A 27,021-nucleotide genomic window follows, 5' to 3' on the forward strand; every position below is an offset into this window, starting at 1 on the left:
CGTAGATGCTTCTGTTGCATCTCAAAGATATTATATTTGAGATGCTGGTATTTGAATACAAGATCATCTCACCTATTATGCATAAAGTGGCTAACATTCAAGGTATAGAGTAGTAACAGCAACTTATTCTCATAGGTCCTCCTAGATGAGCTTCTGAATTACTCATCATCATCCAGAAAGTGCTAAAATTATATTTATGACTAATACATAAAATTCAAACAAGACCTTTATTTACATTAGGTTTTCAAGCGCTCGGTGTTGCAACATACATAACAAAATTTCGTACTACATTTTTTTATAAGTAATCAGGTTGAAAGGCTGATCTACAAAATCAATTTGTCAAAACTGGCTAAGCAGAAAATGTGTCAACTCAGTTTTAGAGTTCTCTGTCAATTTTACACTGTTTGCTATTGTTCAGAGTATTCCTGATGTCATGGTTATAAAAACAGAGCACTCATGCAGGTTAATTTACAATGAACTCCCTAGTTTTATGTTCTTCAGTTGTTCAGAAGAGCAGGTCAATACTCTCCACCTTGTCTCACAAAGCAATTATGGATCCAAATAGGGAGAAAACTCAATCCATCAGGAGGTGGTTAACAGAAAAAAAAAAAAGGATTTAGCAAGATCAGGATTCAGAACTTTCACTCTGTGACAAACTGAACTATAATCTCTCATTCTGCAGAAAACAAGTACGGTAAAGATTAATCAAGTTCATTTATTCCATATTAACATTACGCAGCAACCAATATGAGTGTCTAAGTAAACAGAGACTTTTGAAATGTTTTGCTGCAAAGCTGACCAGTAATACACGCAAATGATGAAGTCATCTGTTTACTGCCAGCAATAAAAAAAAATGGCTTCAGGAGCAGATAATACTGATTCATACTGTGCTCAAGCACTAGTCAACAAAATCTATTAAACTACATAGGTGGAAAAAAAAAAATCAAAGCAGTTTTGTTATCTTACTTGTGACACCTTGTTTAAATTTCAGGCATTAATTCTTTATATCAGCATAAATATGTAGCCTTCTACAACTTTTATGATGTGGTTACAGACACAAAACTGTTATAGAAGAAAGCAAGAGCTAGTTCAAGGAATTTCAGACTTTGAAATCAGCAAGATAAAAAGCTAAAATTCATATGTTCCTTTTCAAGTTATGAATACTTTCACTAAAACATAAATATTTTAACATATATTATTTTCTCTGACATTCAAAATTGTAAAGTCAATATGGCAGAATTATTGTTAAAAGCACATATTTACAAATATTCTTTTTTCCATACATAAAGTATTTGGCATAATTATAACAATCTTACTGCATACACAATTGTTTGCTTCTTTTTCACATAATGGTACACTCCTTATTAAAATTTACCAATTATGTACAAAAATACTTGAACATTTATTATAGAAAACCTCTATTACTACCATCAACAGCTTGTAACTGCTGAAGGTTTAATTGAGAGAATATAAAAAAGTGGTCACTTTCTTCCAGTAAACTATCAACAAATCAAACACAGCTAAAATCAACATCAGTTTCCCAACAAAAGAGGGAGAATATTTTTAACAGCATGATTTAAAATGCAGTTCACACATCTGTTCCCAAGCACATTTAAACAGTCAGTAAAAGAAAGAGGATACAAAAACTACATACAGAAGGTGCTTTTTTTCCCTTCCCCTCCATATTCCTACATGTTGGCATTAGCTTTCTAAAGCTCTTCAGATGCCAGTCACTAAAATACAACCTAAGGCCAAACACCGTTCTGCTACAATAAAGATGATGGTGATGAACTCAAGCTAAAAAGCAAATCCAAAACCAAAACCTGGCTCCAATGGCACATACACACAGAAAGAAGTGTTCAGAATTTTTGCCAGATTTTTACAAAATTATTAAGAATATTTGCAATTAGTTTTTGAAATGTATGGATCAATAACCAGCAATTTGTATTTTCAAAAATTTGCTCATTTAGTGAATTGCCTTGGTACTAGTCAGTACTAATTCTTGTACACAACTTAAACAAACAATTCATTGGTACCTATTTCATGCGTAGATTGTAATCTAGGGTGAACTTTCAAAAAAAGCAGAGAGCCTCCACTAGCAAACTGCTCACTTTAAAAAAGCCCCAAAACTAAAACAACAAAAGTACATCTACTGGAAGAATAAAAGTAAATTGCACCTCAAAAAGAAAAAGGATGTGTCAGGTACAATAATACATTAATGGCACAAAACCTTATCAGGATTCACCAGAATGGTGCTGTACACTGAATGAAATGCAGGTATTCATCCATCTTAAAAATAACATAAGTGTGTTCAAAAATTCCAAACCACATTCTTACAACAGTTCTCTGCAGTATAACTTGCATTATATCCCAGTTTTTCCACATACATTTAAAATGACCAACCTGTTCATAAGAGAAACGCCTTTCAGCCTATTTGCAGAAACAACCTACTCTACGGACTACTTTGTTAGAAAGCGTGCATTTATCTCTAGTAGTAAAGATCCAGTCAGTATATTCTGCATTTTGTAAGAAGCATTCGGCTCACTCAGATGAGAGTTGTAGGGTTTTAGATTTAATTTTTTAAATAAAAATAATATACAAATAAAAGCATTTATCAGTATTCACCACCATAAAATTAAAAAAAAACCACAACAATCCTCTCATTCATGCTTCCTATAATATCTGGCAACCTAAATTAGTAATTTCATTTCAAATGTGCAACATAATATTAATAAGCGTTTCAAAATTACTCAAACGAAAAGATGGGCAAAATATTAAAGTGCCTAACTAAACCAGTTTTACCATTTTTAAAAAATATTATTTCTTAAACAGTAAAGAATTGGTTGCAATTAAATATAAAAGTGGCTTCTCATAGCTGAGAGACTTTGCGGGGCAGAGGCCTGGGCCGGGGAACCTGCTCAGTCCTCCTGTTGCTGTTTTCCAGGTTGTTTGGCCGAACCAGCTGTGGCTTGGGTGGCAGTGCTGGTGGGTCTGTGGCGGGTGGGATGGAGAGGCTGTGAGGTAGAGGAACGGGTCGTTTCAAAGTCCGCTCGTACACGCTGTAGGGTGGCGGGGTTTTGCTTTCTTTTCTCACAGGCTCCTCAGAAACGCTGTAGCTTGGGACAGTCACTGCTGGTTCACTGCCTTGGCTTTCAAAGCCTGATGTCTCTGATGTGCTACATCGGCTGAGCGAAGAGATGCCACTGCTGTAACTCCCTGACAGTGCTGGAGAGTTTGATATGAGCCCCGAGGAATGATACTCCACTGGAGATGGTGTGAATGATTGCACAGACCCCTGCTCAAAAAAAGGGCGGAAGAAGAATTTACCTGGGGTATATGAGAGAGAGCGTTTCTGTGCTAAGACTGAAAACATACATAGATACAGTGCATGGACTCTGAGCTCTGATAAACATGTGCCCGTGTTTAATCAAGATCTAGTAAGAAACCAATAAAAAGCTCATTTCAATAGTGCCTGGGTACATCTTAGATAGTGCTTATGCCAGTAATTCATGTAAGTGGAAGTAAAACTGCATTCAAATGTTATCTTACTATCATAGTACACTGGAAAAATCTGGAAGCCTTTAAAATGCACTCTTAGTTTTCCCAGCTGCAAGTGGAATGCATCACTTGGCGTAGGGAATACCTGGGGGTGTCCTGCCCCCTAATGCCAAAGCGCAGGTCTTGCAGCCCAGCCACTGCTGCTATTGCAGGCTCTTATATCCCAAATTCAGTTTCCAAAGCTTTTCCTCACAGCTTTAGTGCATCATCATGCAGTGACAAGCGCATTTACATCGTGGCATCATTTCCGAGTGCACCATAATATCAACGTTGGAGGGGAAGCACAAAGCAGGTGTCAAGGGAAGAGCTGCTGCTGGGGGCCAGCCCCCTTCAGCTGCTGTTCCTGCTCCCCTTCAGCAGCAGCAGCAGGATGGCAGGAGGTGAAGGCATCACTGCTGCTGCAGACAGCATTTTTATCTGCAGATTCTCCATCCTTCCTCTCCCCCATCTCCCAGATGTTCCTCGGACACACAGACACAACACACCACCTTAGAGACAAGGGCACAGGTGGCCAGGGGCTGCATCAGCAGCCTCACAGGCCTCTCGGGGATGGTGAGGTACAGGAAGCTGAGGGCCCAAGCAGCAACAACAGCACTGACAAAAAATAAAAGGCAGGGACAATAAAGGCCTACCTAAAAACATCAAGCAATCCTATTCCAGTGAAGCAACTTCAACTGAAAATTGTAAAAGGTTAGCCCCCACTGTCCAAGTTGAAAAGTTGTTGCAACATATCTAATTTTGACTGGAGTCATCTGAGACAATCCAGACTTAATGGCCTCAGGCACAGGCTAAAAAACGGATGGAGGAATCACATTAAAGACAAATTTCTCACTCTAGTTGTTGTTGGTTGGTGCTCAGCTGCTCAGCTTGAGGTGAGAGTGTGAGCCATGCAAAAAGGATGGGAGTAGAGGAAGAGGAGAGGGGCAGGGGTGTATAGAGCTGGCTACACTGACTTTATGCTGTTGAGATAATTTTAGTTATCCATCTAGGACTGGATCCACAGAACACTGAAATCAATGGGGAAAAAATATTTAATTAAGATCAGTGGGTTTTGTATACTAGGATGACCTTCTCTGGAACCACACTGCTGGAACACAAGCTAAAAATTAAGGCCCTGTATATGGCTATGGCAAAGCAGAGTAAGTTTTATTTAAAGCTCAATACGTGGTGAAGATATTTCAGTCGTTTTGAGGAGCCTGTTTAACTACTTATTTCATGTTCCATTCCTCTGCATGTGAGGAGGCTGCAGCTGCACTCCTACTCCCAGGGTCAAGGTTTTCAAGTAAATTATATATTTGGCTCCATTTCCAAGAACACTTGACACTTGGATTAAGTGACCATAGATAAGAATTCAGGACCTTTGTTTTTGTCATTCTGAACAAGAGCAAGTATGTGCAAAGCTGGCAGGGGTAAGCACTTGCTTCCTGACAGCAGTGCAGCCTGCTTTCACCAACAGCAAGTAACAATTTAGACACCAATAGTCTGGAAATTCATGCTCAAAGTGAGATCCAGGAGCTCTCAGAAGTATTTTGGGCCAGCATTCCTCTCCCAAGCAGCAGTCCAGACTTTTTCTGTAAAATGCTTAATTCTGTCCAGACCTCTAGAAGGAAAATGCTAAGACAAACTTCAAACATCCCTAAAAATCATCAGTACCAAGTCCATTCAGGCAAAAAAGAAAATCACTCATCTTTGTACAGATCCTAATGCTCTAAAGAGCTTCCTAGTAAGCAGTTAGCACAACACCTGGGATTGGTGCTCACTTCAGCAGAAGGAACACTATTGTAATAGGACTATGGGCACTCTGCTGGCCAACTGCTCCGTGTTGACCTTGGACCACTGTGCAGCTACAAGTAGAAATGTTACAGGCTTATGGGAAAACAAACAGGAGCATGACTATGGACTTGTGACTGGGGACCTCAAGGGGAAAGGAAATATTTTGGGGTGCAACTTTCCTCCTCCTAATGCTACCTCTGTAGCATTAGTTAGGCACTGGGCTGCTGAGGGGCCATTTTGGCAGGGCTGTCTCCCTCTGCCCTTGCACCTGAGTGCCTGAAGCACCAGTCATGCTCCTTTCTATTTACTCTCCTTCCACATTGTTTACTCTAGTATTTCTAACTGCAGAATTATCTCTGCTTCAATGGTGTGGTAAAGGCTATGCCCAAGACTAATGTGCAGTCTGTCAGTATTGGGGTTTGCATGGAATAAGCAGGTTGCATGTTCGTCTCCTCCAGTGCTGTGGAATACACAGATTTCTGAGTCAAGTTTTCCAGCAAAAAAGCGGGTACCAATATATGGGTACCGACACATTCAAATATCTTGAAATAGAAAGGAAACCTAGTCAGTTTAGCCTGGATCTCCAATTGCTTTGGGTGTTTAACTGCTAGAGAACAACCAATGCTTATTCACAGTCTGTTGCTTAACTTATCCTACTAGCAGGTGTCAAACTACTTCCAACTTCTTACACAATCTCCTTGGATCATTCTGCAGAGGAAACGGACACTAAAATGACTGAAGCAGGGGTTACTCTCTAACATACCCTCTAATCTAACAGCCCCAAATGCTGGAGGAATAAGAAGAATGGGTTGCACAACAAGCTCTCCTTAGCTGGCATCTCTTCTTTTTCCACTGTTGGAGACAGAATTCTGGAGTAGGTGGACCACTGGACACCTCTTACATGTATTTCCTACTCTCTTGACTGTCCACTGACTCCAGTGAGCTTGATTATCCATGTAAGTGAGAAGCCTGATATTGAGAGGCTAAAGATTCTGAGGATTAGGTTTCTTGCCTGCATTTTTTAAAATCTTCAGAGCTGCTGCAATTATTATGGCTACTTATTCTTGTGAATGGCTTTTGTATAGGTATATGATAATAAAAAGAATATATAATTTAATCCCAAATCATGTACGTTAAATATATACTATCTACCCCAGAACACACAAGATCTGTCCCACAAAGGCAATTCACTGCAATAAGATATTACCTTCATTGGTGATCTGCCAGCAGGAGAAGGGGAAACAGAGGCTATGTGTCTTGCTGGTGATGCTGTAAAGTTAGAAAGATTTCAGTGCACTCTTGGCATTACAATTTTCACTAAGAAATCTTTGTAAGTGGATAGGAGATAATTTGATACATAGATATTATCTCTTGTTCCCTCTAGGTGCTTTCCTGATGGTTGTAAATAGTTTTAGAGATTTTATTTATTTTACTTTGTTCTCAGGATGATCTTGCAGTACAACCAAGTATAAGAAATTTCTGCATCTGCCTTTTCTGACAAATTTGACATTGCTGTAAATTGGTTTATATCCTAACAAATGATAAAAGAATTAAAAGAGTCAGTATTACAACTTTTCACTTTTTTTCTTCAGAAATATATTATGTATATATATGTCAAATAAGAAAAAAGACAATACATAATATATCAAACATTTACCCGCAAATATACTGGAAACATGCCTGGACATACTCTGAGGCATAAGTCTAATATGCAAAAAGTGTATTCACACCCTTGAGAACAATTATATTGTTAGTATCACTCAAGCAGCCTGTTCTTTAAATGAAAATTAATCTTTTGAAAGGCAAATTGGTTATAGTAACAGAACTCATGTACCCGCATGATTGCTGTGCATTTTCTGGTCAGTAAGATTCTTTGTGGTTAATGAACATTTCTGATTGCTAACCTCCAATTATCATAAAATCAAACGATTAAATTTGATCATACTCCCTAGTACTAGCATGAACTGTCTGAAACTACTCAGTCATTAAGTGAAGGGGCAGAGCATTGGAAACAGAGTACTTCAGAGAACATTAACAAGATTAAAATACCCACAGAGGCAGTTCTACAGCCTTTCATGTAAGAAATCAAATAATAAGCTAACCTGCCCAAGAAGTTAAACATTAATCAGAGTGGAAAGAATCCGTAAAGTACTGGAGCTTTGCCTGAAATGTCCATTAACTCACCAGTCTGTGCAGGTCTTGGTGGTACAGGAGGAGATATAAGCTTTCCACTTTCTGATGTGTTTCTGGCTTCCTTCCCGCTATCCAGGCTCCAGCTGCTTGGGGTGGTGTTTACAGCTGGAAGAGAATGAAAAAGCTGTCACAGGCATCAACAATTCCAGTTCTCTGACTTGCCTTTATCCAGGAGGGTAAGAATACACAGAGTGAAAGTGATGAACAGCTTAATAAGCATGCCTGAAAAGCCCTCGTGATTACATCACCACTTGCAAAGCTCCTAAATAACAGCTGTCAGTCTCCTAGTTGCCTGATGTACGCATCTGGCCCTCAGGTCAGTTTGTGACTGTATAGCACTAGGGGCCATCAACAGCAGCAGCTGAGATAGCATTCTGGTGCACTGCAAATCCAGCCACAAAGGGAGATAAGCTTGAAGCCTGTTAATATAATCAGTTTATCTTTGCACCAGACTCCTATTTAGAGGTTTCCAGGCAAAGGGGAACAGACTATTCGTAAACTATTTCCATTAACTCATTTTATACACAGAAGGGACTAGACAAAGGAACTTGCCAAATTCCAATCAATCTTCTTCATAAAACTTTCCATGCTAACAGTCTTTTGTTGCCTGCATAGACTACATAAAATGAAGGGAGTAAAAACTGGAAGAAATTTAAGGCGTCTGACAGAAAAAAAAAATCAAATTAAGAAATTATCACAGACTGAGAAAATTTCTCTGCACTGTTTGTATCCATGGTCAAGAATCTCTGCTTAATCATGTAAATTGACTATCACCTTGACATGCATAAAATTGGCTGTAGTATTTATTTGTGCTTTAGCTTTACCAAATTCCATGACTTTAACTGAATGATCGCATAAGGTCTGGAACAGCTTCCTTGATAGAACTGGATTATCTCATGTTATCAAGAAGTCACCAATACTGGAAAGAAGCCACATAGATAGACAGGGCATTTAACATGGACAGGACAAAAGCTAATTTGAAACACACAACTTTCATTACATTTATTGTTAAAAAAAAAAAAGGGTGGGAAAAAAATGCTTCAAAACCTTCCCCTTCACCTCACTCTTCACTCCCCTAAAAAAAACATCTTCAAAGCCTCAAACATCTTGCCCTGCTGTGACAGTTTCCTTCTAGTTTGTTTGTTTCAACTGTGAGTAGAATCACGTGCAAGGATCCTGTGCTTATTTCCAAAGATGAAACAAAAAGCAAAGTTTTGTTGCTAACTGATGGCACCAACTATTGCTATTATAGCAACAATGAGAGCTCTCAGTATTGCAACCCCACTATACACCAGACTTAATATCGTAAGTACAGTACAAATTATATTGGTTTCATATCTGTAACAATTTTGTTACAGTATAATTGCACATTAGTTGACCCTGGGAACAGTGCACAGAATAATCTATATTGAAACTTAAGATTGTTAGCATAATTTAGTTAGTCAGTTAGAATGTTTTGACACGTGGAGATGACAGCATGCACTCAAAAGAATTGGCATTCTACAGGAACATGAGGGGTTACTTAAATTTTCATTGCTTCCAAGATTGGTATGTTGCAGCATTTCCGCTCACCTTTGTCAGGGCCAGGCAGATTGGAATCGCTTCGTGGCAAAGCACCATCTCCAGTATGATTGAACAGCATTCTCTGTAAATTGAGAACAGCATGGTTTACATATAGCTGCTGTTGTATTTCGGTAGCTTTTAAGAAAACAAATATATTTTTATTATTATCCCTACTACACAGGTCTACTTTGGAGATAGATTGATAAACGAGACCCAAGAACCTAAACAGTTCAATAAAAGTATGTGTATACAGAAAGGGAGTAGACTAGTTTTCTGAAAACTGTACACACTGAAATCAGAGGGAGGATTATTATCTACTGAGTTCTGACAGTTTCCAGCACCTCAAAAACCAAAATAAAGCTCATTCTTCAAGTGGTATCTTGACAGATTACGAAACAAATAGAGGGATAGATCTGCAAAAATTTCATTACAGAATCAAGATCTGAATAAGGTGTAATGTTTTACAATATGCAAGTTATGGCTGTTACCTCAGAAAAGTTTTGTGTATTGTTTTCCAACCCTGACTTTTTTGGTAACAGTGTTCTTACTTCTCTAGTAGATAAGAGCTGACCCATAAAGTGTGTTCGTCTTTTGTTTTCTGAATATTCATTTATTTAAAAAATCACAGTAAATTTATGAACCAATTTTAAAATTCCATTAGTTACTTTTTTTGGCAGTTTTCAAATAATCCACAGTCACTGCTTTGTCTTGATAGCAGATGTAAACAGCAGACAGTCAATCCTACAAGTAATTCAGATGTACTTTCCAGAGGAAATGAGAACAAGATAAACTTTACTCTTTTTTTTCTTACTTGTTTGTTTGGGATTTTTGTTTTGGTTTGGGTTTTTTCATTTTTTTTTTTTTTTAAAAGCAAGATCAGAAAATCACTGCAATCCAGATAAAATCCTAGTATTTTATCTCTTCCCACTGTTCACAGAGGACCATGCAAAATTGGTGAGGTACTATGCTGTGGTTCCACAAGATGGCAAACCCAGCTGCAAAGTAATCTTCATTGATCTGACATGTTGCAGCTCCATGTTACAAAGTGAGGAACAAATAGTTGCCCAATTCAACTGGACTTTAAACATCTCATAGAGAGAATTCTTTATTAGACGTTGAGCTACACTATGTTTGCCGTATGTCATATTAGAATCATATTGGGTCAGGATATATCTGTTTTCCTGAAGTTACCACTAAACTGAGATGGTGAAACTACATATGTACTTTAATGTGACAAAAAAAGGTGTTCCTGCCTGATCTGGATTGAATTGTCACTGCCTACCAACTCTGCAGTGCACTAGGATGTGGTGCGCAAATGTTTAAGTCTGTTTTCTGTTGTGAAGAGCAAAGGCTGAAAAAGCAACTGAAATTGAAGGAGATAAAGAGACAAAAGCTGAATGAAATACAGAGAAACAAGGACATACTAAAAGAATGAAATTTAAAACCATGTGAAAGAAGAAGAGCAATCAGAGGATGTTTAATGACATGCAAATAAAAACCCCAAAAATGTGAAATTTTAAAAGCTTCATTAGGACGAATAATAGTGCAAAAACTAAGGAGGCTTGTTGACCAGTCAATGACAGCAGGCATTCCTCTTCAGAGTATGGGAAGAGCTGGAGAGACACTGTACAATCATTCAGCCAGAGATCACAAAGCAAGCACAAATGGATGTTGACTGAAAACAGCTGTACATAACCTTGAGCATCAATTTCAATGAGGGAAGTGGATGCAGTATTGCTGTGGTCTTGTTCTATGAAGTCCATCAAACTTCCTTAAATAAGGTAGCTATGGACTGAAAGGACTTCAAGTGCAGGAATTTGCCCGTGTATCTCATCTTTCCCAGCTGAAACACTAATGTGAAAATTGGTTTCATTAAGCTGTAACAAAGTCTTTCATAAATGGGTGGTCTTTTCCTCTTTAACTTAGCATGAAGCTCCAACCAAGACTGTTGAAGTTTAACTGGTATTAGAATAAAAGTAGAAAGGACAAGGAACAGTTTGAGCAGATAAATACTAATTAGAATTGCAGGCATCTCTAAGATATCTCCTTACAATTGTCCTGAGGATTTCTTTTCCCATTCTTAATCAGAAGGCAAAGAATCAGGATTTTGTTTCTAATCACAGTCCGTTTTTACTGCTGTGGGAACAGAGCACCAGAGAAAGAAATTCACCTTTCCCCAGAAAGACATATCTTGATTTCTGGTTACAAGGGCAGAAAGAAACTGTCAGACCTTCTCACCTTTGAAACATACTTCACTGAATGAGCAAGTTAATTTTCTACTTACCCTCTCATGGGACACTGAGGGTAGAGACAGATTGGGAGATTTTCCTGCTGGGCGAGTCTCAGAGAGAGTGGAGACTGGGCCTACGAGCTCCTCAGCCTCCCTTATGGAATCTCGGATAGAATGGGGGATAGAAGTCGCATTCCACTTGGCAAAGCAAGAGTTTGTAGTCTGGGAGTAAAAATGGGATAATTTTTCTTTGCGGCAAACTGTAAAACCGCTTTATTTAAAGAACATTTCCTGATCTTTCCTATATGCTGTTTTGGCTCCACTACCACTGAGAAAGTGCCCAGTAGATATATCTGCTGTAAGTAGAACTGTCCTTAAATCTGGCTAAGCTTCGGTATTACTTCTTAAGCCCTCAGATAACAGCATGAGGACTTAAACAGAAAAGAAATAAAAAATTAAATCAAGAGCCAATTCAATAATTGAAGAAACAAGGGACAAGAAAAGAACTAATGAGAAACCAATAAATAATTTCTAAAATAAAGGATCCTAGACTAGCAAATTGGTTTTTATCAGAGGCAAAACTTCTGGTAGAAATGAGTGTTGAAAGCATGGCCTTTAACACTGTACTTATGCTCTCATCTTTCTCAGCTTCAGCAAGAGGTGCATTGTGTGATGGCAGAGATTAAAACAGCAACTGCGTTAAAGGAAAGCACTTTAGGAAAATAGGTCCATTAATAAGAAAAGATGAAATAAGAATTCAATATCAGTCAGCTCGCCAAGCTCATTTTGCATTTCAGAATACCCAAAAGAAATGCATTTCATAAAGACCTATATAACAGTATTTTAAGGTAAGAACACAATTCATTTTTTTCATTGGAGTAACAAAATGTCTATCCTTTTTTTCTGAAACTACATTGAAAAATAGGAATTGCCACATGGAATGGGTTATTATCTCACAGTGGCTAGAATTAGCTTTCTCAGAAGAAATAAAGGGGAACTCAACAAGGATAATGGCCACAACAACAGTTTTTCTTTCTTTTTTCTTCTTCCCTGAATAGAACAAATGCTGTTGTTCCACACAAGCAGGCTGTGTCATCTGGTAAGTTTCTGCATCTCTCTCTCACTGCATTGAGTAAATGCATAGAAACAGATCTAAACCTAGGGAAATCAAGCAGAAATGTGATCAAGTATCATGTATTCTATTCACATATTTTTCATGTAAAATATTTTAGAGTATTTGCTTATAAAAACATAAAAAATCCCTTGAAAATTAAAAACAATGAGGAGATTGAATCCGCTCGAAGTTCAGCATGTGTCTTCTGATTTATTTGTGCTCTGAGGACTCCCAACAAACTTCTTACCTGCGAAGTTTCCGAAGGAGTAGGGTAGATGGCACTGCAGGGTCTCTCTCTGGGAGACAGGCAAGAGTTTTCTCGGGAATGCTTATGTTTGTCAGACAACAGAGGAGAGGCTAGAAATAAATGTGTCAAGTGATTAAATTCATGCAGTGAAACAGACATTTCAATTCTATGCTTATGACAAAGAAATCCTCTGTCCCCAATAATTCATATTCCTCAAATAATTGGCTAATATTGATGTCTGACCAGTGATATCATGCAGACATTCAGCTGTGTAATGTATCAAGTATAATTTAATATAGTTTACCACAGGAGATGAGCACTGACCTCTGGCACTGGATGGAGCAGAACTGGTCACGTTAGGTGAAGCAGAATGAGTAGAACTCAGGCTTGAGGTAGATGGACTAGGCTGCATATAGAAGAGATGCTGTTATTATCATATCACACTTACTAGTTTGGAAAACAAAAATTTATAGCATACTTTTCACTAGAACAAAGAACTTGTAATTTCTTAAAATAGATTATCAGTGTTTCAAAAGAGCAAACCGGTATAAAGAGAATTAAACTAATTACACAGAATGTAGTAAAACATTAAATAAATATAAATGCAATTAATACAGTGAAACAATTCCATTCCACTGTGACAACTGGACAGAAAAGTCTATGTAAGGTCAGATGACTTTGTATCATAGTCCATTCATTGCTCCTTATTACATTTGTAAAAAATTAATGCTTCTATTTAAACAAGAGGAAACAGTTACATAAAAAGTTATTTCTAAGTTAATGAGGTTAACAGCCCATTTAAAAACTTGCTTTTTAAAAGAAGTATCTGCAATAATTTTGAGATTTCTGAATTAAATAATAGAAGTATTACTTCACTAAATAGCCTTGTTAGAAAGATTCTGTATAGCTTGAAGAATGACAATAATTTGTACCTGCATGTTAAAAACTTCATCTGAGCTTTCTGACTGCCCAGTGATATTGCTGACTTCAGCAGAAGCTTGGGATGACAGTGATGAGGATGAATACCGATTGACAGCTGGGTAACTCAAGGGGCTATTATAAGAATAAGGAAATACAAAATTGTTAACTCTAACTGTCAATCATAACTTCTCATGGGAAAACAGCACAAACAGCACATGTTTATTAATCTTTAGTTATTTGGGGGTTGGGGTGGGAGCTGAGAGAGAGACAGAGAGACAATATATGTACCAGCTATTCATGGCTGGAGATACTTCAGGCAGACTATACAAGAAAGCGTGCACATAATAGAAGTATTTTATGGGTCATCTTCCATGAGTAACAAAAATATGTCAGTTACTAGTATTTTAAACTTACCTGCGTCGTGGTATTACCCTGGCAGCATCAGGGCTCATAGAAACAGGCATGGAATTCCGGCATACACGAGGACTTCCATTTGGGAAATGAACAGGACTAGCTTGTACACAGGAAGAAAATTCCTAGCAAGTTATTAAAAGAAGATTAATTCAAATGAACATAATACCATTAAGCATTTTGTAAGATACAGAGAGTAATTTCAATAGTTATATCTTCATTTTGTATCAGTTTCATCATTAGTATGAAAAATATTTTAACTTTCACTGCTGATAGTAAAATGTGACAATTTTTCTCTGCACATTATGGAAGGTTTATGTTTCTTTTCACTTTGTGATTCTGCAAGGCTACAAGCTGTAATGTGGACAACGAACCAAAAGATGTCACTGTTTGTTGCTTGGGAAAATGAAACGATCCTTAGTACACCTGAATGGTCTCCTGGTCTATCCATGCAACTGCTCATGTACCTGTATTCCCAAGCTTGACTTCATCACAAAGAACTGATCCACCAGCTTTTTGTGTAGTGGCCTCATGTCCTGTGGCACCACCTTCTCGTGCACTGCCAAGCCAAATTCTAGAATCTGGGCCTGCAGTGAGGGAAAAATATTTTTTTGATGCATTTTCTTTAAGCTTTCATCATCAAGTAGGATACTAATAAAAAAAAAATCTAACAAAATGCACATTGCCTTAAGAGCATCAATCTAAATCCCTCAAAGACCTGTAATCAAACAAGGCCTAGGACCAAAAGCAGTAATACACAAGAGGATTTACGCCTCTTCCCATTTACTATTCAACTTTCCCAAAAGTTTCACCTATGCAAATTCAACTCTAATATAAAAATCACTATGGCTAATATAGTGAAAAACCTGGCTAAATAGCAGCTTTACAAAGGAGCAGCATTAAACCTTATATTTTCTACAAGAACAGTTGTAAAAAGCATGAAACAACAGCAATAGCCACATCTACCAGAGATGTAATACCTATAATACATTTGCAAGGAAGTCCATTGTCCCCTCTCCTATTCCAACTCCCCAGAGACCTCTGTTAAAGGTGGCTTTATGTATATTCTTGACACAAGACATGACAGGCTTCAGAATAACATTACTGAAACTCTAATCTTGCTCAGATTTGGCCACAGGCGTTCAAAATATTGAATTGGTTACATGAGGAATCAGATAAACTCAAACTTAAAAACAAAATAGCTACGGTATGTTGTAATATCTTTGGATGAGAGCTACTAGCTGACATTTTCAGGCAGTCTGTGAATGGGCATGCAGCTGCAAAGAATCACTGACCCAAGGTCAGGACTGCAGCACATCCATCCACATGTGCAGCCATCCCGGCACTTCTGAACGCTCCACATTAAATCATCTGCGGGTGCCAGATAGGCTTTAACTGCTATTGCTTGGAATTCACATTTTTGTTACAGGAAGTTATTAACTCCAGTTTTACATTGTAAAGGCTAGTGAGATTAACTATAGCTTGAAAATCAAAAATTGCAATGTAAATTACCAAAGATTATCTAAATGAAAGTAAAGTGAGCTCAGTGAATCTATTCTGACTTATACTGTCTGAGGATCTGTCATTCAGCTGATCTGACCAAAAAGATAACACAACGCTGACGAAAAGTGGAATTCCCATCTTGCCAAATTCCAATACTCTGACCTTTTTATCCTAAACTGGGAATAAAATTCGAAATTTCAGCGTGCTACATAGAACAAAGATAGGTACCTGTGAGTTTAAAAAGCTGAAATACTTCGTAAGATCTTTGATTAAAAAAAAATACTTCAGCATTTTCAAATGGAGACATTCAAATTGAGGCTAGTAGGTCATTGTCTTACAAATGAATGAAGAAATAATGCAAAAATCATATAATGCATAGAATACTTCTCTGTTTAATTTATTCACTCGGCATTTATTTTACTGCCTACCTACTTTGCCAATTACAGTTAGATATCTTTCATTGCAATAAGATTTTTCATGCTTTTTTGCTCTTATGGAAAACCTTGTAGTGAAAATATTTGTTCTGTAATATTGGTAAAACATGTCAAAGAAATATTTGCTGAAGCCATCAAATGTTTCAATGAAATAATGTTTATTCTGTAGTAGCGATAAAATATGTTGTGCAAATATTTGTGTATGAGCATGACAGAACAGGCCTCTCATTCAATCTTTAATTTAGAATAGTTTGAAGTGATTAAGGTGATGATGGAAAGGACTAGAGAAAAAATATTAACATGACCCAGAAACCTGCTTGTATAGAAAGTTACTGTCTACTTAAAACAGCTGAGCAGGCCACCTAGTCAGTCCTTTCCCCACTGTACCTGCTCGAGCATCAGCTCTCTCAAGCGTGTGATCTTCTCTCCATCCTCTGGATGGTTCAAGATGTATTCTTTGATGAAGAATGCCTAAGCAGAATAAAATCACAGAGTAACACAAAGTGAGTAAAAACATAACTCTTTTGGGTTTGGGTTCTTTTTTAAAGCAAGTTTCTAGATAATATTTTCAAATATTTTCAGAGTTCTTTTCTACTGCAATAATGGATAATACATGTTAAATAATTAATCCCATATTAATTGGTGGAGATTATAGGTAAAAAAAACGTAGCCTTTCTTGAGTGGCATTTATAAGTTGTTTAGTATCCAGGACAGATTCTGAAGCAAATTTTGAAACCTGCAAATCAGAGTTGAAGCCAAACACAGGTTACCTGAACCAAATATCTCTTACCCAATAACTGTGACACAGAAGTTTCAAATAATTACAAAGAGTTTGATTTTCCTCTCTTTTCATACTGTGAGCTTCCTTGTTCTTAAATCTAAAGACAACAACAGTGTGGAATTGTATGCTATTATATGTATTGGAGCTGTGACATTATCTTCTTATTCACTCTTAATATAAATAATGTTCTAAAGAACTCACAGTGGCGTTGATGTCAAAAAGATATACTTCTCCCTTCAGGAGCATCTGACCAACATCCAGATATGTTCATGAGCTTACATGACTTTCCAGTTCATTTCCAGTGCTCAAATTGCACCACCTATAACACCCCAAAGTCATTTCACCCAACAGCAATGGTCTGGTCATAGCACTCCCCTTGTTTGTTCATGATTGCATCTTTCTTAACATAATGACTATTCTACCCTGCAAGGAGATTATATTAAGTTTACAATTCTTGACATTATTCTGTAAATAAAATGCCCAGCAGCTCATTTGAAAGATTTCTAAAGCTTTTAAAAATGCATTTGTCACAAAAAGTGTCTCTAAATATATCTGTACATACATACACGTGGCTTTCTATCCATAGAGTTGAGAGGATAACAGTGGCTGCTCTGGGCTATGTTTTCCTTTTGCACCTGTCTTAGCATTTCCCTCATAGACTTCTTACTAGGTTCTCCATCCAACTTTAGCTCTTAAAATCTTTGCTATGCAGAAGCATTTGTAAATATGGGGAGCAGCAAAAACTGAGATAAATATATGCCCTCCTCTGATTCAGTTCCAAAATTTCATGCTGTGACAAAAAAGCAAAGTGAAACAGATAGGAAGGGAAAAGAATTTACAGAGGAGAGGATAACAGGCACCGTAGAAGATAAGAACTGGCAAAACAACAGGAAAACATAAAAAGACTGGAAAAATGGACATGCAAAGAGAAGAATGAGCGTGAAATGGAAAAAAAAAAAGCCTCACAATTATTGCTAGCATTTTTGATGTTTAAAACACAAATTGCTGTAAAGTTCTATTTTAAATATGTAGTGAGAGGCAGAGGGCAGAAGGGAATTGAGACATAAAAACTGTCTAGGAGATCAAGAATTGCAGCTAACAACAGCAATAAGAAAGGAACAAGCAGCATGGAGAGCTATGCAGAGACACTGAGCTAGCTCTGACACTGTTAATTCAAACCAGACATAGTTCTGACATGACTGTATTTCTCCAGGGACTCCCTTCATGGTGCTTTACTATGTTAACCAGTTTTGTTGTTTAAAGGCAGTTGGGAAACATCAAACATGTTACTGCTTTTCTTTAGTCTCACAATTTTCATAACACTGCAGTTTTGATGACAGATTCTAACACTATACCAGATTCAATTTCCTGTAGTTTAATTTAGATGCAGTTTTATCAAATTTAACACCTTTGAGTGAGCAGCGAATCTTGCAGCCTTTGAGACAAGTGGACAGAATGTTATTTAACATGACATCTTCAAAGGAACAACCAGCAGACTTAAATATTTCATCAGACTATGGAGAAAGAGGAAGATCAAGTTGGGTTGAAAAAAAAAAATCCTTTCTTTTTACTGTGATTTCAAAATTCCACAGAACTTTGTGCAAATACAGCATCCCGAACACTTACGGTTCTCTTAAGGTTATTCAGAAATGATACAAATGACCAACAACTTCTGGGAACAAATCCAGTGTTAGACATTTCTTAATTATATGTAATTTTTTTCTAGATTTTTCTTCCCCCACAGAAAATAGCTTTCCTTAAACTTGGAAAAGAGAAACAAGACGGATCTAGAAAATTACGATTCTTCAAGATAATAAATTTATCGTTGAGGATTTTTTTTATATATATACGTATATAAAAATGAGAATGTCAGCACAACAAAGTAAATTTGCTGGTTGGCCAGAAGTAGCTCCTGACCTAGCATAGGCAATGTACTATAATAATGTACTTACAATTAACTATTTAATTGAAAATCTCCACACAAATCACTGAAGAACGTAAGGTAATTATGAATTGATTCATTGCTGGAATAAGTTTATGGTGCTATCTGCAGCAAAACAGTTGTTTCAATAAACTAATCATCCTTCATATCACCTAACCCAAAACTGCAATATAGGTATAATTATAACTATTATTCATATAGTACTTTCTGTCCTTACTTCATACAGAGGAGCTGCATCTGTACAAGGAAAGAAACTGGATTTTTAATAAAGAGAAAATAAATTGCTTACCTCTTGGTATCTAGCAACTCCACCATTAACTGCTGCATCAATGACCCCATTTAGACACATTGTGAGAGGGTTAATGTTCTGCATCTGTCGCGTTTGACACTGACTAATCAGTGTTCTCAGCTGCTGGTTCTTATTTTCTAAGACTTCAATAGCATTCTCAAGGGGACTCATTTCCACCTGAAAGGACAGTGAGCAACACTGCAAACAACTTAATCTTCAGTTGAAAGATGAAATAATATTATGGTTAATTTTTGATTTCTTAAAAGAAAACAATGTTATTCTATGTTCTAGAGTACTAGGACAGAATATTTTTCTCACCTGGGTTACACTCCATGAGTATACGCTCTGTGCACAGAGAGATTTGATTTTATCATGTAATCAATGACCAAAACAAACAACTGTCCCTCTCTTGTAGATTCATTATCTGACCTTGAGAGATGAGTCAGCCCTTTCTACAAAACATTCACCTACTTTCAGCCAGTGGTGGAACTCCTGGAGTTCAGGGTTAAACTGTCCTTGGTAACTTTACCTAAACTGGGCTTGAGATCCAGGAGCTTCACCAGATTAAGGGCACAGAGCAGAGTTTAAGTATTGGTGACCTACTTTCCCCACCCAAAATGAAGTAAAACCTAGACATTATGAATAAGGAATTTGAATGTAAGCTTTAAGCTGAGATGATGATCAAGTTACAGTCAAGGGCAGTCCTTGAGCAGGATGTGCCCCATGTCTCTTGAGGGAGAGGAAGCTTTTCTCACAGGTAGCATGAACTGCAGCAGAAACAAAAGCTTTTCTAACAGGTAGCACGAACTGCAGCAGAAACAAAAAGCTAAGCAATGAGAAGAGTACAGGCCTGCAGCTGCTCTAATTTACCCAAACATACAAGCACAAATCTGAGTCATAATCTCATACATGCCCAGGAAAAAATATTACAGTTAGCTTTTGGAAATGGTGACTATAATGGTAACATGACAATAAACTGAGGGTCTTCAGATTAACCTAGTAAGGACTCAGCAGGAGTAATCTAACAAAATTTCTCATGTCACACAATTTTTTGATTTGTACTAAACTCCATTTTTGGTTTTCTACAGGAGAATATCAGGATGGTGAACAAATGACATCTTGTTGCTATTATGAAAGAAAAATACAACCGAGTTTTAGAGAAAATCACTTGTACTATGGTATCCATATATTTAAAGAGATTATTGTAAAATTGGCTTTGACAAGAAGGAAAATAATTATAGGTGTTGTACTCCTGGCCTCAACAACTGACCAGTCATTTGGAAGTCTTTATAGGAGAAGCCCTCCCCTGAATACAACTGGAATGTATTTAAGGATTTTCCAAGAAATATAACAACAAGAAAGGAGAAGTAATTACAATGTGTCAGTAACAGATTGCTACATTAGACCCTATACCTACAGGTTCTGTTGAGCAGCTCATGGCATTTATTAAAGTACAGGAACTTGGAAAATGTTTCCTTATCGAATATACTAAAAGATACATTAAGCTATAGATATTCTAAGTATTAAATGTTACATCATTCTGAGTTTTAAGAAAGTAATTTGCCGACAATGTCCTTTGTGTGCCCATTATTTTTCTCAACTTCTTTTTTCCTCAACTGTTTAAATGAATCATAAGGGTGGTTCTTAATAATACTTTTCAAGACAACAGGAATCAGAAAACTCAAAATACTTTGTAAATAATTTTGTTGTAGCCAGCTTGAGACCTTGCACAAAGAAATTACACAGTAACAAATCATAAAGTAGTTCATCAAATAAAATCAGCCCACATCTGACTAAGGAAGTAAACCAATCCACAAAATGTATTGATAAAATCTCATACTCACCACTTCACGTTTTTCCACTTCAAACCAACGAGATATTCCAGGTAAACTCTGCACCAAGATCAGTGTGGTTCTCTCTACCCATAGACTCTACAATATACAAAAAAATTTAGTTCCCAAGTTCCTACAGAAATGTCTATCCCATAAGCTGATGACATTCACTTTTCTTCTTACTTTCTAGCTCCTACTACTAAGCAGTAATTTCTGCTGATTCTTTACTCTTAAGCATGCTATTAATCTATACTACATGTTGTTCCCAAATGTCCAAAAGTCACTCACAAGTGAATTAACACTTCAATATTTCCCTTCCAAAGTAACATCTGAGAAGAGCAAGAGCTGAGAAGCAGAACAACTTATAGATCACAGAGCGTGACCAGCTCTCCTCTATGAAGTCCTATCTGAGATTCCACAATGCATGGCTGATGGTATACTCAAGTGTACTACTGGTAAACACTTTATGCAAGTGGTTTGTAAAATGACAAATGAACACATAGGATAGTGCTTACACAAAAAGCTGTACATTTAAAACAAAGCTAAACTTAAATTAGAAAACAACAGTGACTCCATTTAGCTAGTTTATTACCCTTACAGTTTTTTCCTATAACTTTATAACAAAACTATTACAGGATAACTCTTTTTGTCTGTCTGAATACCAGAATATATTCTGCATCAGGATGTGTTTCTAGTGGGTTAGAATTAAAAGTACACCAAAAGATGAATTTTCAGGGTGACATTCTTATTAGGAGGATCAGAAGGAATTTACATATTAGGGAAGGAACTATGGTTTTTACCTGAGACAATCTCTAAGTTCAGAGGTAGCTTTTCATCTTGATATTACAGGAACAGAACATTATGCCTCAGTTTAGTCAAAACTGTCTCTCCCTTGCTCTAGGGAGAGATAACTTCAGGCAATCCTATCCATACCCCAGATTACGCACTTAACAATGTTTTCACATCTGCATCAGAAACTCTTCTGGAGACTACTCTGCTCTCTCCAGTTCTGTCTTCTATGTATCACAGATGCAGAAAACCAAATGGGTAAGTTTTTCACCCCTATTCACATATACAATGAGACCTTTGCATCTCCTATATATTTTTTGTATTATTTTATTCAAAATAAGAAGTGAAATAGTCAATCTTGAGATATATCTCCTCTAGAGAATTCGTTATTCCACACTCAGTTGAGTAACACAACTAGGAGATGATGTTTCAATAACACAGCTGTTGCTGATGTTATAAATAAATCCATAGATCCAGTAGCTCAGGAAAGGGCATGATACTTTACCTTGAATTCATTTTCCTTGTCCTTGGTCCCTTTGTGAAATGGCCTGTCATATCGGAATCGCCAGATGTGATTTACTTTGTAAAAGCTCTTGATGTTATCAGGAATGCCATCTCTCTGCAAGACCTCTTGGTTTTCTGGAATTGGCGTCACTGCATAAATCTGCAGATCTATATGTAAAGAGTTAAGGCTATCCCACTTCATTCAAATTAGCAAAGCATATTGACTGCTGAAGCACTACAGAAAACTCTTTAAAAACTGTGTATCGTGAAATGCTTCTAGGCTACTAATGGTTTGGGAAAGGAACAGGAGAGATCTTTTGATCATTTGGGATTTCTTTGTACTGTTTTGTTGAAAATTTCATCTTTATTTTTGAAATAGAACTACTTACATGGAATAGTACATGGAGTAAAGGGATTTAATTAAATATATTCTTACACACAGTATGTCATGCCATGCTAACATAATGTACTGAAAGAAGTTAAATTTTACTGTAACTTGAACTGATATGCCATTATCACAGCAGTGATAGTTCTACAAGTATTTTTAACTAAAGAAAGAATGTCAATAATCTATCAAGGAATTTTTAAATAAAATCAGCTGATACAAAAAAAAATTCCAAACATAATAGAGTGATGGGGACAAAATTCAGGGTAATTGTCACCTACCATTTATTTCAGAGAAGGCACATTTGTGATCTGAAATTGGCTATAGGTGTGCCTAAATTTTTTAAAAGCATGAAAGATATAACTGCAGAGTATGGCTTTGTGATTATGTGGATACACTGTGCTTCTGCCTGAAAGATGGTCTCATCTGGCTGATTAGCATGTTGCATAGCAATGGCATGTGGGAACTCATTCAACATGCGCTGCTGGAAGGCCTCCAGCCTTTCATAGTCATGTCCTCGGCAAACAAATTCCTTATTCTGAGTAGAAAAAGAAAACAGAAATGAAGAGCAAGTTACATGAAAATAATTTAGATCCAAACACACGCTCTTAAATACAGACTTTCCAGGCAACTTTTGCATCATTTTAAGAAGGGAAAAATAAGAAAAAAAAAAGGCAAGAATGAAAATAAGGAATCTAGAAATAATAGATTACTTAGAAGAAGGAAATTTTGTCATATAAGGTATGTTTTATTCAAAAGTCCCGAAAAATGGAATAACTATACTTTATAAAGTTTAATAAAGATCTGAAGGGAGAAATTGTCCTTAGTGAAACAAAGTATGTAACTAAAATGACATATCAGACTATATAAAATATGTAACAGAAATATAACCCAACAAACAGTGAAGACATTGAAATAGGTTGGAAGTCCATTCCATGAGGAACTAAGAAAATTTGCTCTGATGTTATACAGTTCTGAAGAAAAACATTGCATAAGAAGATAGGTAGAAGGCATTCAATTTGCCTTATGCTCTAAATGTTTATCAATTATCAGCCTGGTAAATTAAAATGACCCAGTTTTTGGGTAAAAGTAAAAGAATACTCCTGGCATTGAATTCTAGGAACTTTCATGGGAATTGCTACAAGAAAACAACTGTAACAGTATTATTGTTCAACTAAAATTAAAATGTGAAATCTTTATTATGAAGTTTATTCTTTATTCCATCTACAGCAAACACAGTTAGATGTACAAACTGCTTTGCCATAAAAAAAAAATTAAATCAAATGTATTAAGTTTATCCTTGTTCGTGTTGCAAGCAAAAATCTGTGCTGTGCACATTTAACTTGAAAAATGCATAAGAAGATGCATAAGCAGTGAAAGACCCAAGGTCTGAAAGCACTGCACTGTTGTGCAAGTTAACTTCTTCCAGTACTTTTATTCCATCAGTAGCCACTTAGCAATCTAAATATTAAATTCTTTCTAATTAACATCTTCAAATTTAAATATAACAGAATTTATATTAAGATGACCACTAGGTAATATCAAGAACTATATTCCTATTAGGCTCTTTTTGTGAATTGCTTTTAAAGGAGAGAGTTCCATTCTATATTTACCATTTAGAAATCATAATTTTCCCCATCACTAAGGCCAAGATAAATCAGGCGTTTTAGCCCTCCACACACAGAGGAGGTTCCTTCATCACTTATTTCAATAACCACAGGAAGAGGAGGTTAGATTATGATTGCATCTGCTCCATGAATAAGAGGGATTCTGTTCTCTTTCCAAGGTGACAGTCAATGCAGCTAAACCACTGCAGACTGTGGAAGAGGGGAACAGTGTAAACACGACTTACATTTTCAAGGGCATTTCAGTAACTTCAGAATCCCAGATTAATGAACAAGAGTAATAACTTTATGTATCTTGTCAGTTTTAATACATTGATAATCAATGAAACTCAGCATGTGGAACTTCCAAGTAATTAAAAAAAAAAAAAGAACTTGGGAATGTAATTACTTAAATGCTAAATTACTGGGGATACTTCTTCTGACAGCCTTTTTCTGAGCACCAACCAGCAGAAACAGAACAGGATAAAGGGAATAAACTACCATGAAAAGATGACATTGGTCTGTGGAACAGTATAGGTGCATGGTTTCCAACATAAACATGAATATTAAGTTTATGGGGGACTCTAGAAGGCTACCATTCATCTTTCCATTAGTAAGGACTTTTTCTTAACCCTGAAAAATGAGGGTAAAGAATTTCTCACAGGATAAGAAATTGTATATGGTATGAACAAATTTTCACATAAAGAAAGTGATTATGAATGACATAATCTGCCTTCCACAATGACTCCATTCTATTTATTTTCAATTCACTTACTCTCAAGAAGAATGGGAACTTTTTCCCATAGAATCCAACTCTGAAAAATTCTGGCTCCAAACGCTGTTGATCCATAATTTTATCATATAAAGATGCTTCCATCATCTGTGTGAGATTGATAAATGCAATTAGTCTTTTTTGAAAACATTTTTTATCATAAGCTATCACAAAAGGGAGTGTCTGTCAGCTCTGGAGTACCAGAATTGCAGTGTATCTCTGAGCAACAAGGACATCTCGAAGTCTCTGAATGCATCAGACTAAGTAATTATACCTCTTTAATGACCCGAAAGCTTCTAAGAATTAAAAAAAAAAATCCTTTTAAATATGAAGCACCTACATTAAAGGGGTAAAATAGAAAGGCAGTTTGAAACATATGACCCAGTAATCCGCTAATCATCCAAACACATGGCAGTAATGTGGTCAGTTTAATCAGTGAAGTCCAATTTCCATATTCAAGACAGTTGGGCCAAATCATTCAAACGATTTAAGCAACAAATCTGAGTTCCTTTAAAATCTCACAATAGCAATTAACATAATTTTTGATCAATACATCATGCTTTATTTCACTCAAAACACTGACGCAAAGAGATCTTAATGTCAGTCCCCTTCTTTTGATGATATTTCCAGCAAAGTTTTTAAAACTGTGAAAAAAACACACCACAGTATTAGCCCTATTTTAGGTAATGCAGTCAATTACTTAATATGTATATGATATCAACAGCTGCCTAATTATATTGCTATGGGAAATCCCCACCTCTCCATTTTTCGATTAATGTAGGTGGCACAGATATAGTAGAAGGATATTTCAAACATAAAACACATTAAATACAATTAATTGAACATGCATAAGCTAATAATTTTATTCACATGATGATAGTCACTTTGCTTTTGCTTATAGAATTCTGCCTGTGGCATATCTAAATACATATGGAATTAGCAGATCACAGAGAGTGCTGCCATATAGCTCTGTGTTGAGAATTTTGCATAATGTTGTTAAGCAGCTCTGGATTAAAGGGGCTTGAGTCAGTCATAACAGCAAGCATCCTAAATGTACATAAGACTTAAAAGGGAGGATGCAATACAAAATTGAATCTATCAGAAGCAGATAAGGAAATGGAAGAGTGAATAATCTTTAAAATACAGTATCTGAAAGAATGAGAAACAATGCTTAGAGTTCTAAGAAAAATGAAAGAGACAACGGGAAGACTGTGCCAGGAAAGATTATTTTTCACTATATATTATTAAAAAGACCCTATCTTTAACTAGTAAATTAAAAAAATTGCAAAGGTGTACATTGTTTGTGGCAAGCTGTTTGATGCAAAGATATGCTGCTGCTATTAGTGAAGGACTACATAGACCAGATTCCCTGGATAAACTGTAGGAAATCAAGGAGAGAATTTGTAATATAATTTTTCTGCATAAGCATGCACATGAAAAGGATGCTGTACAGGTAAAAACATTGCAAGAACATTGATTTTATAATAAAACAAATAAACTTGGTGTGGTGGAAGATGTCCCTGCCCACAGCCGACGGGTTGGAATTAGATGATCTTTAAGGCCCATTCCAACAAAAACCATTTTATGAAGCTATGATTTTCCCACTTTCCTTCAAAAATCTCACACTTCTTTTTTATAATCTCTATTGTAGAAAAAAAAACCAAGGTAAAAAATAAGATTGGCAAACCAAACCTAAGAACCATTCTGTGGCAAATTTAATTTTCTAAATAATATTTTATAATCGAAACTAAAAAGCTTTCAGATTCCTGTTTAATGAAAAGTATTTAGGTACATTACCCTCATCTTGCTGAGGTTTCTGTAGTCATAGTAGCTCTCATACTGTTCTGCAATTTTCCTGCATAAGATAATGCCATTTTCCCAACACTGCAAGCAAGTAAAAGATATTCAGTAATTCAAAGCAACTGTGTGACAATTTGTGATTTAATAGTGGTCTGTTCCATACTTCTGTCATACTTCTTGTAACTGAAAATATTCGAACAACCTGTCCACTAGACATAATGACAACTGCTGAGTAATAATGATGAATTCTTTGAAGGATTAAAAATATATTTAGAACTTAATACATTATTCTTATTGGACTATGTACAAAATATATGTCATTGCAAGAGTAATGGACATCTCTTTCAATATGACATGAGATGGATTCAACACATGA

At 36.4% G+C, this 27,021-nt stretch overlaps 1 protein-coding gene across 4 annotated transcripts in view; it reads right to left on the reverse strand.

The window, feature by feature from the left end:
• Nucleotides 1-208: 208 nt before the first annotated feature.
• The window catches only part of DOCK4 (dedicator of cytokinesis 4), a 237,301-nt gene continuing 210,488 nt past the window's right edge, over nucleotides 209-27,021 (reverse strand). For 2 of the 4 annotated variants that reach the window (XM_027658270.1, XM_027658262.1), the window contains 17 exons: nucleotides 26,643-26,729; nucleotides 24,849-24,953; nucleotides 22,866-23,007; nucleotides 22,086-22,252; nucleotides 20,804-20,890; nucleotides 18,960-19,136; nucleotides 16,335-16,418; nucleotides 14,478-14,597; nucleotides 14,014-14,135; nucleotides 13,611-13,731; nucleotides 13,003-13,084; nucleotides 12,679-12,788; nucleotides 11,372-11,539; nucleotides 9,097-9,169; nucleotides 7,516-7,629; nucleotides 6,539-6,600; nucleotides 209-3,295 (listed from right to left, as the gene is read on the reverse strand). In XM_027658270.1, the coding sequence (XP_027514071.1) occupies nucleotides 2,870-3,295; nucleotides 6,539-6,600; nucleotides 7,516-7,629; nucleotides 9,097-9,169; nucleotides 11,372-11,539; nucleotides 12,679-12,788; nucleotides 13,003-13,084; nucleotides 13,611-13,731; nucleotides 14,014-14,135; nucleotides 14,478-14,597; nucleotides 16,335-16,418; nucleotides 18,960-19,136; nucleotides 20,804-20,890; nucleotides 22,086-22,252; nucleotides 22,866-23,007; nucleotides 24,849-24,953; nucleotides 26,643-26,729 (2,247 nt within the window). In that variant the 3' untranslated portion in view covers nucleotides 209-2,869. The remainder of the gene's footprint in view (nucleotides 3,296-6,538; nucleotides 6,601-7,515; nucleotides 7,630-9,096; nucleotides 9,170-11,371; nucleotides 11,540-12,678; nucleotides 12,789-13,002; nucleotides 13,085-13,610; nucleotides 13,732-14,013; nucleotides 14,136-14,477; nucleotides 14,598-16,334; nucleotides 16,419-18,959; nucleotides 19,137-20,803; nucleotides 20,891-22,085; nucleotides 22,253-22,865; nucleotides 23,008-24,848; nucleotides 24,954-26,642; nucleotides 26,730-27,021) is intronic. The other 2 variants (XM_027658285.1, XM_027658277.1) reach the window with 1 other exon arrangement.

Source organism: Corapipo altera, unplaced genomic scaffold (assembly GCF_003945725.1).
Source record: "Corapipo altera isolate COAL_440 unplaced genomic scaffold, ASM394572v1 1, whole genome shotgun sequence".
NCBI lineage: Eukaryota > Metazoa > Chordata > Aves > Passeriformes > Pipridae > Corapipo > Corapipo altera.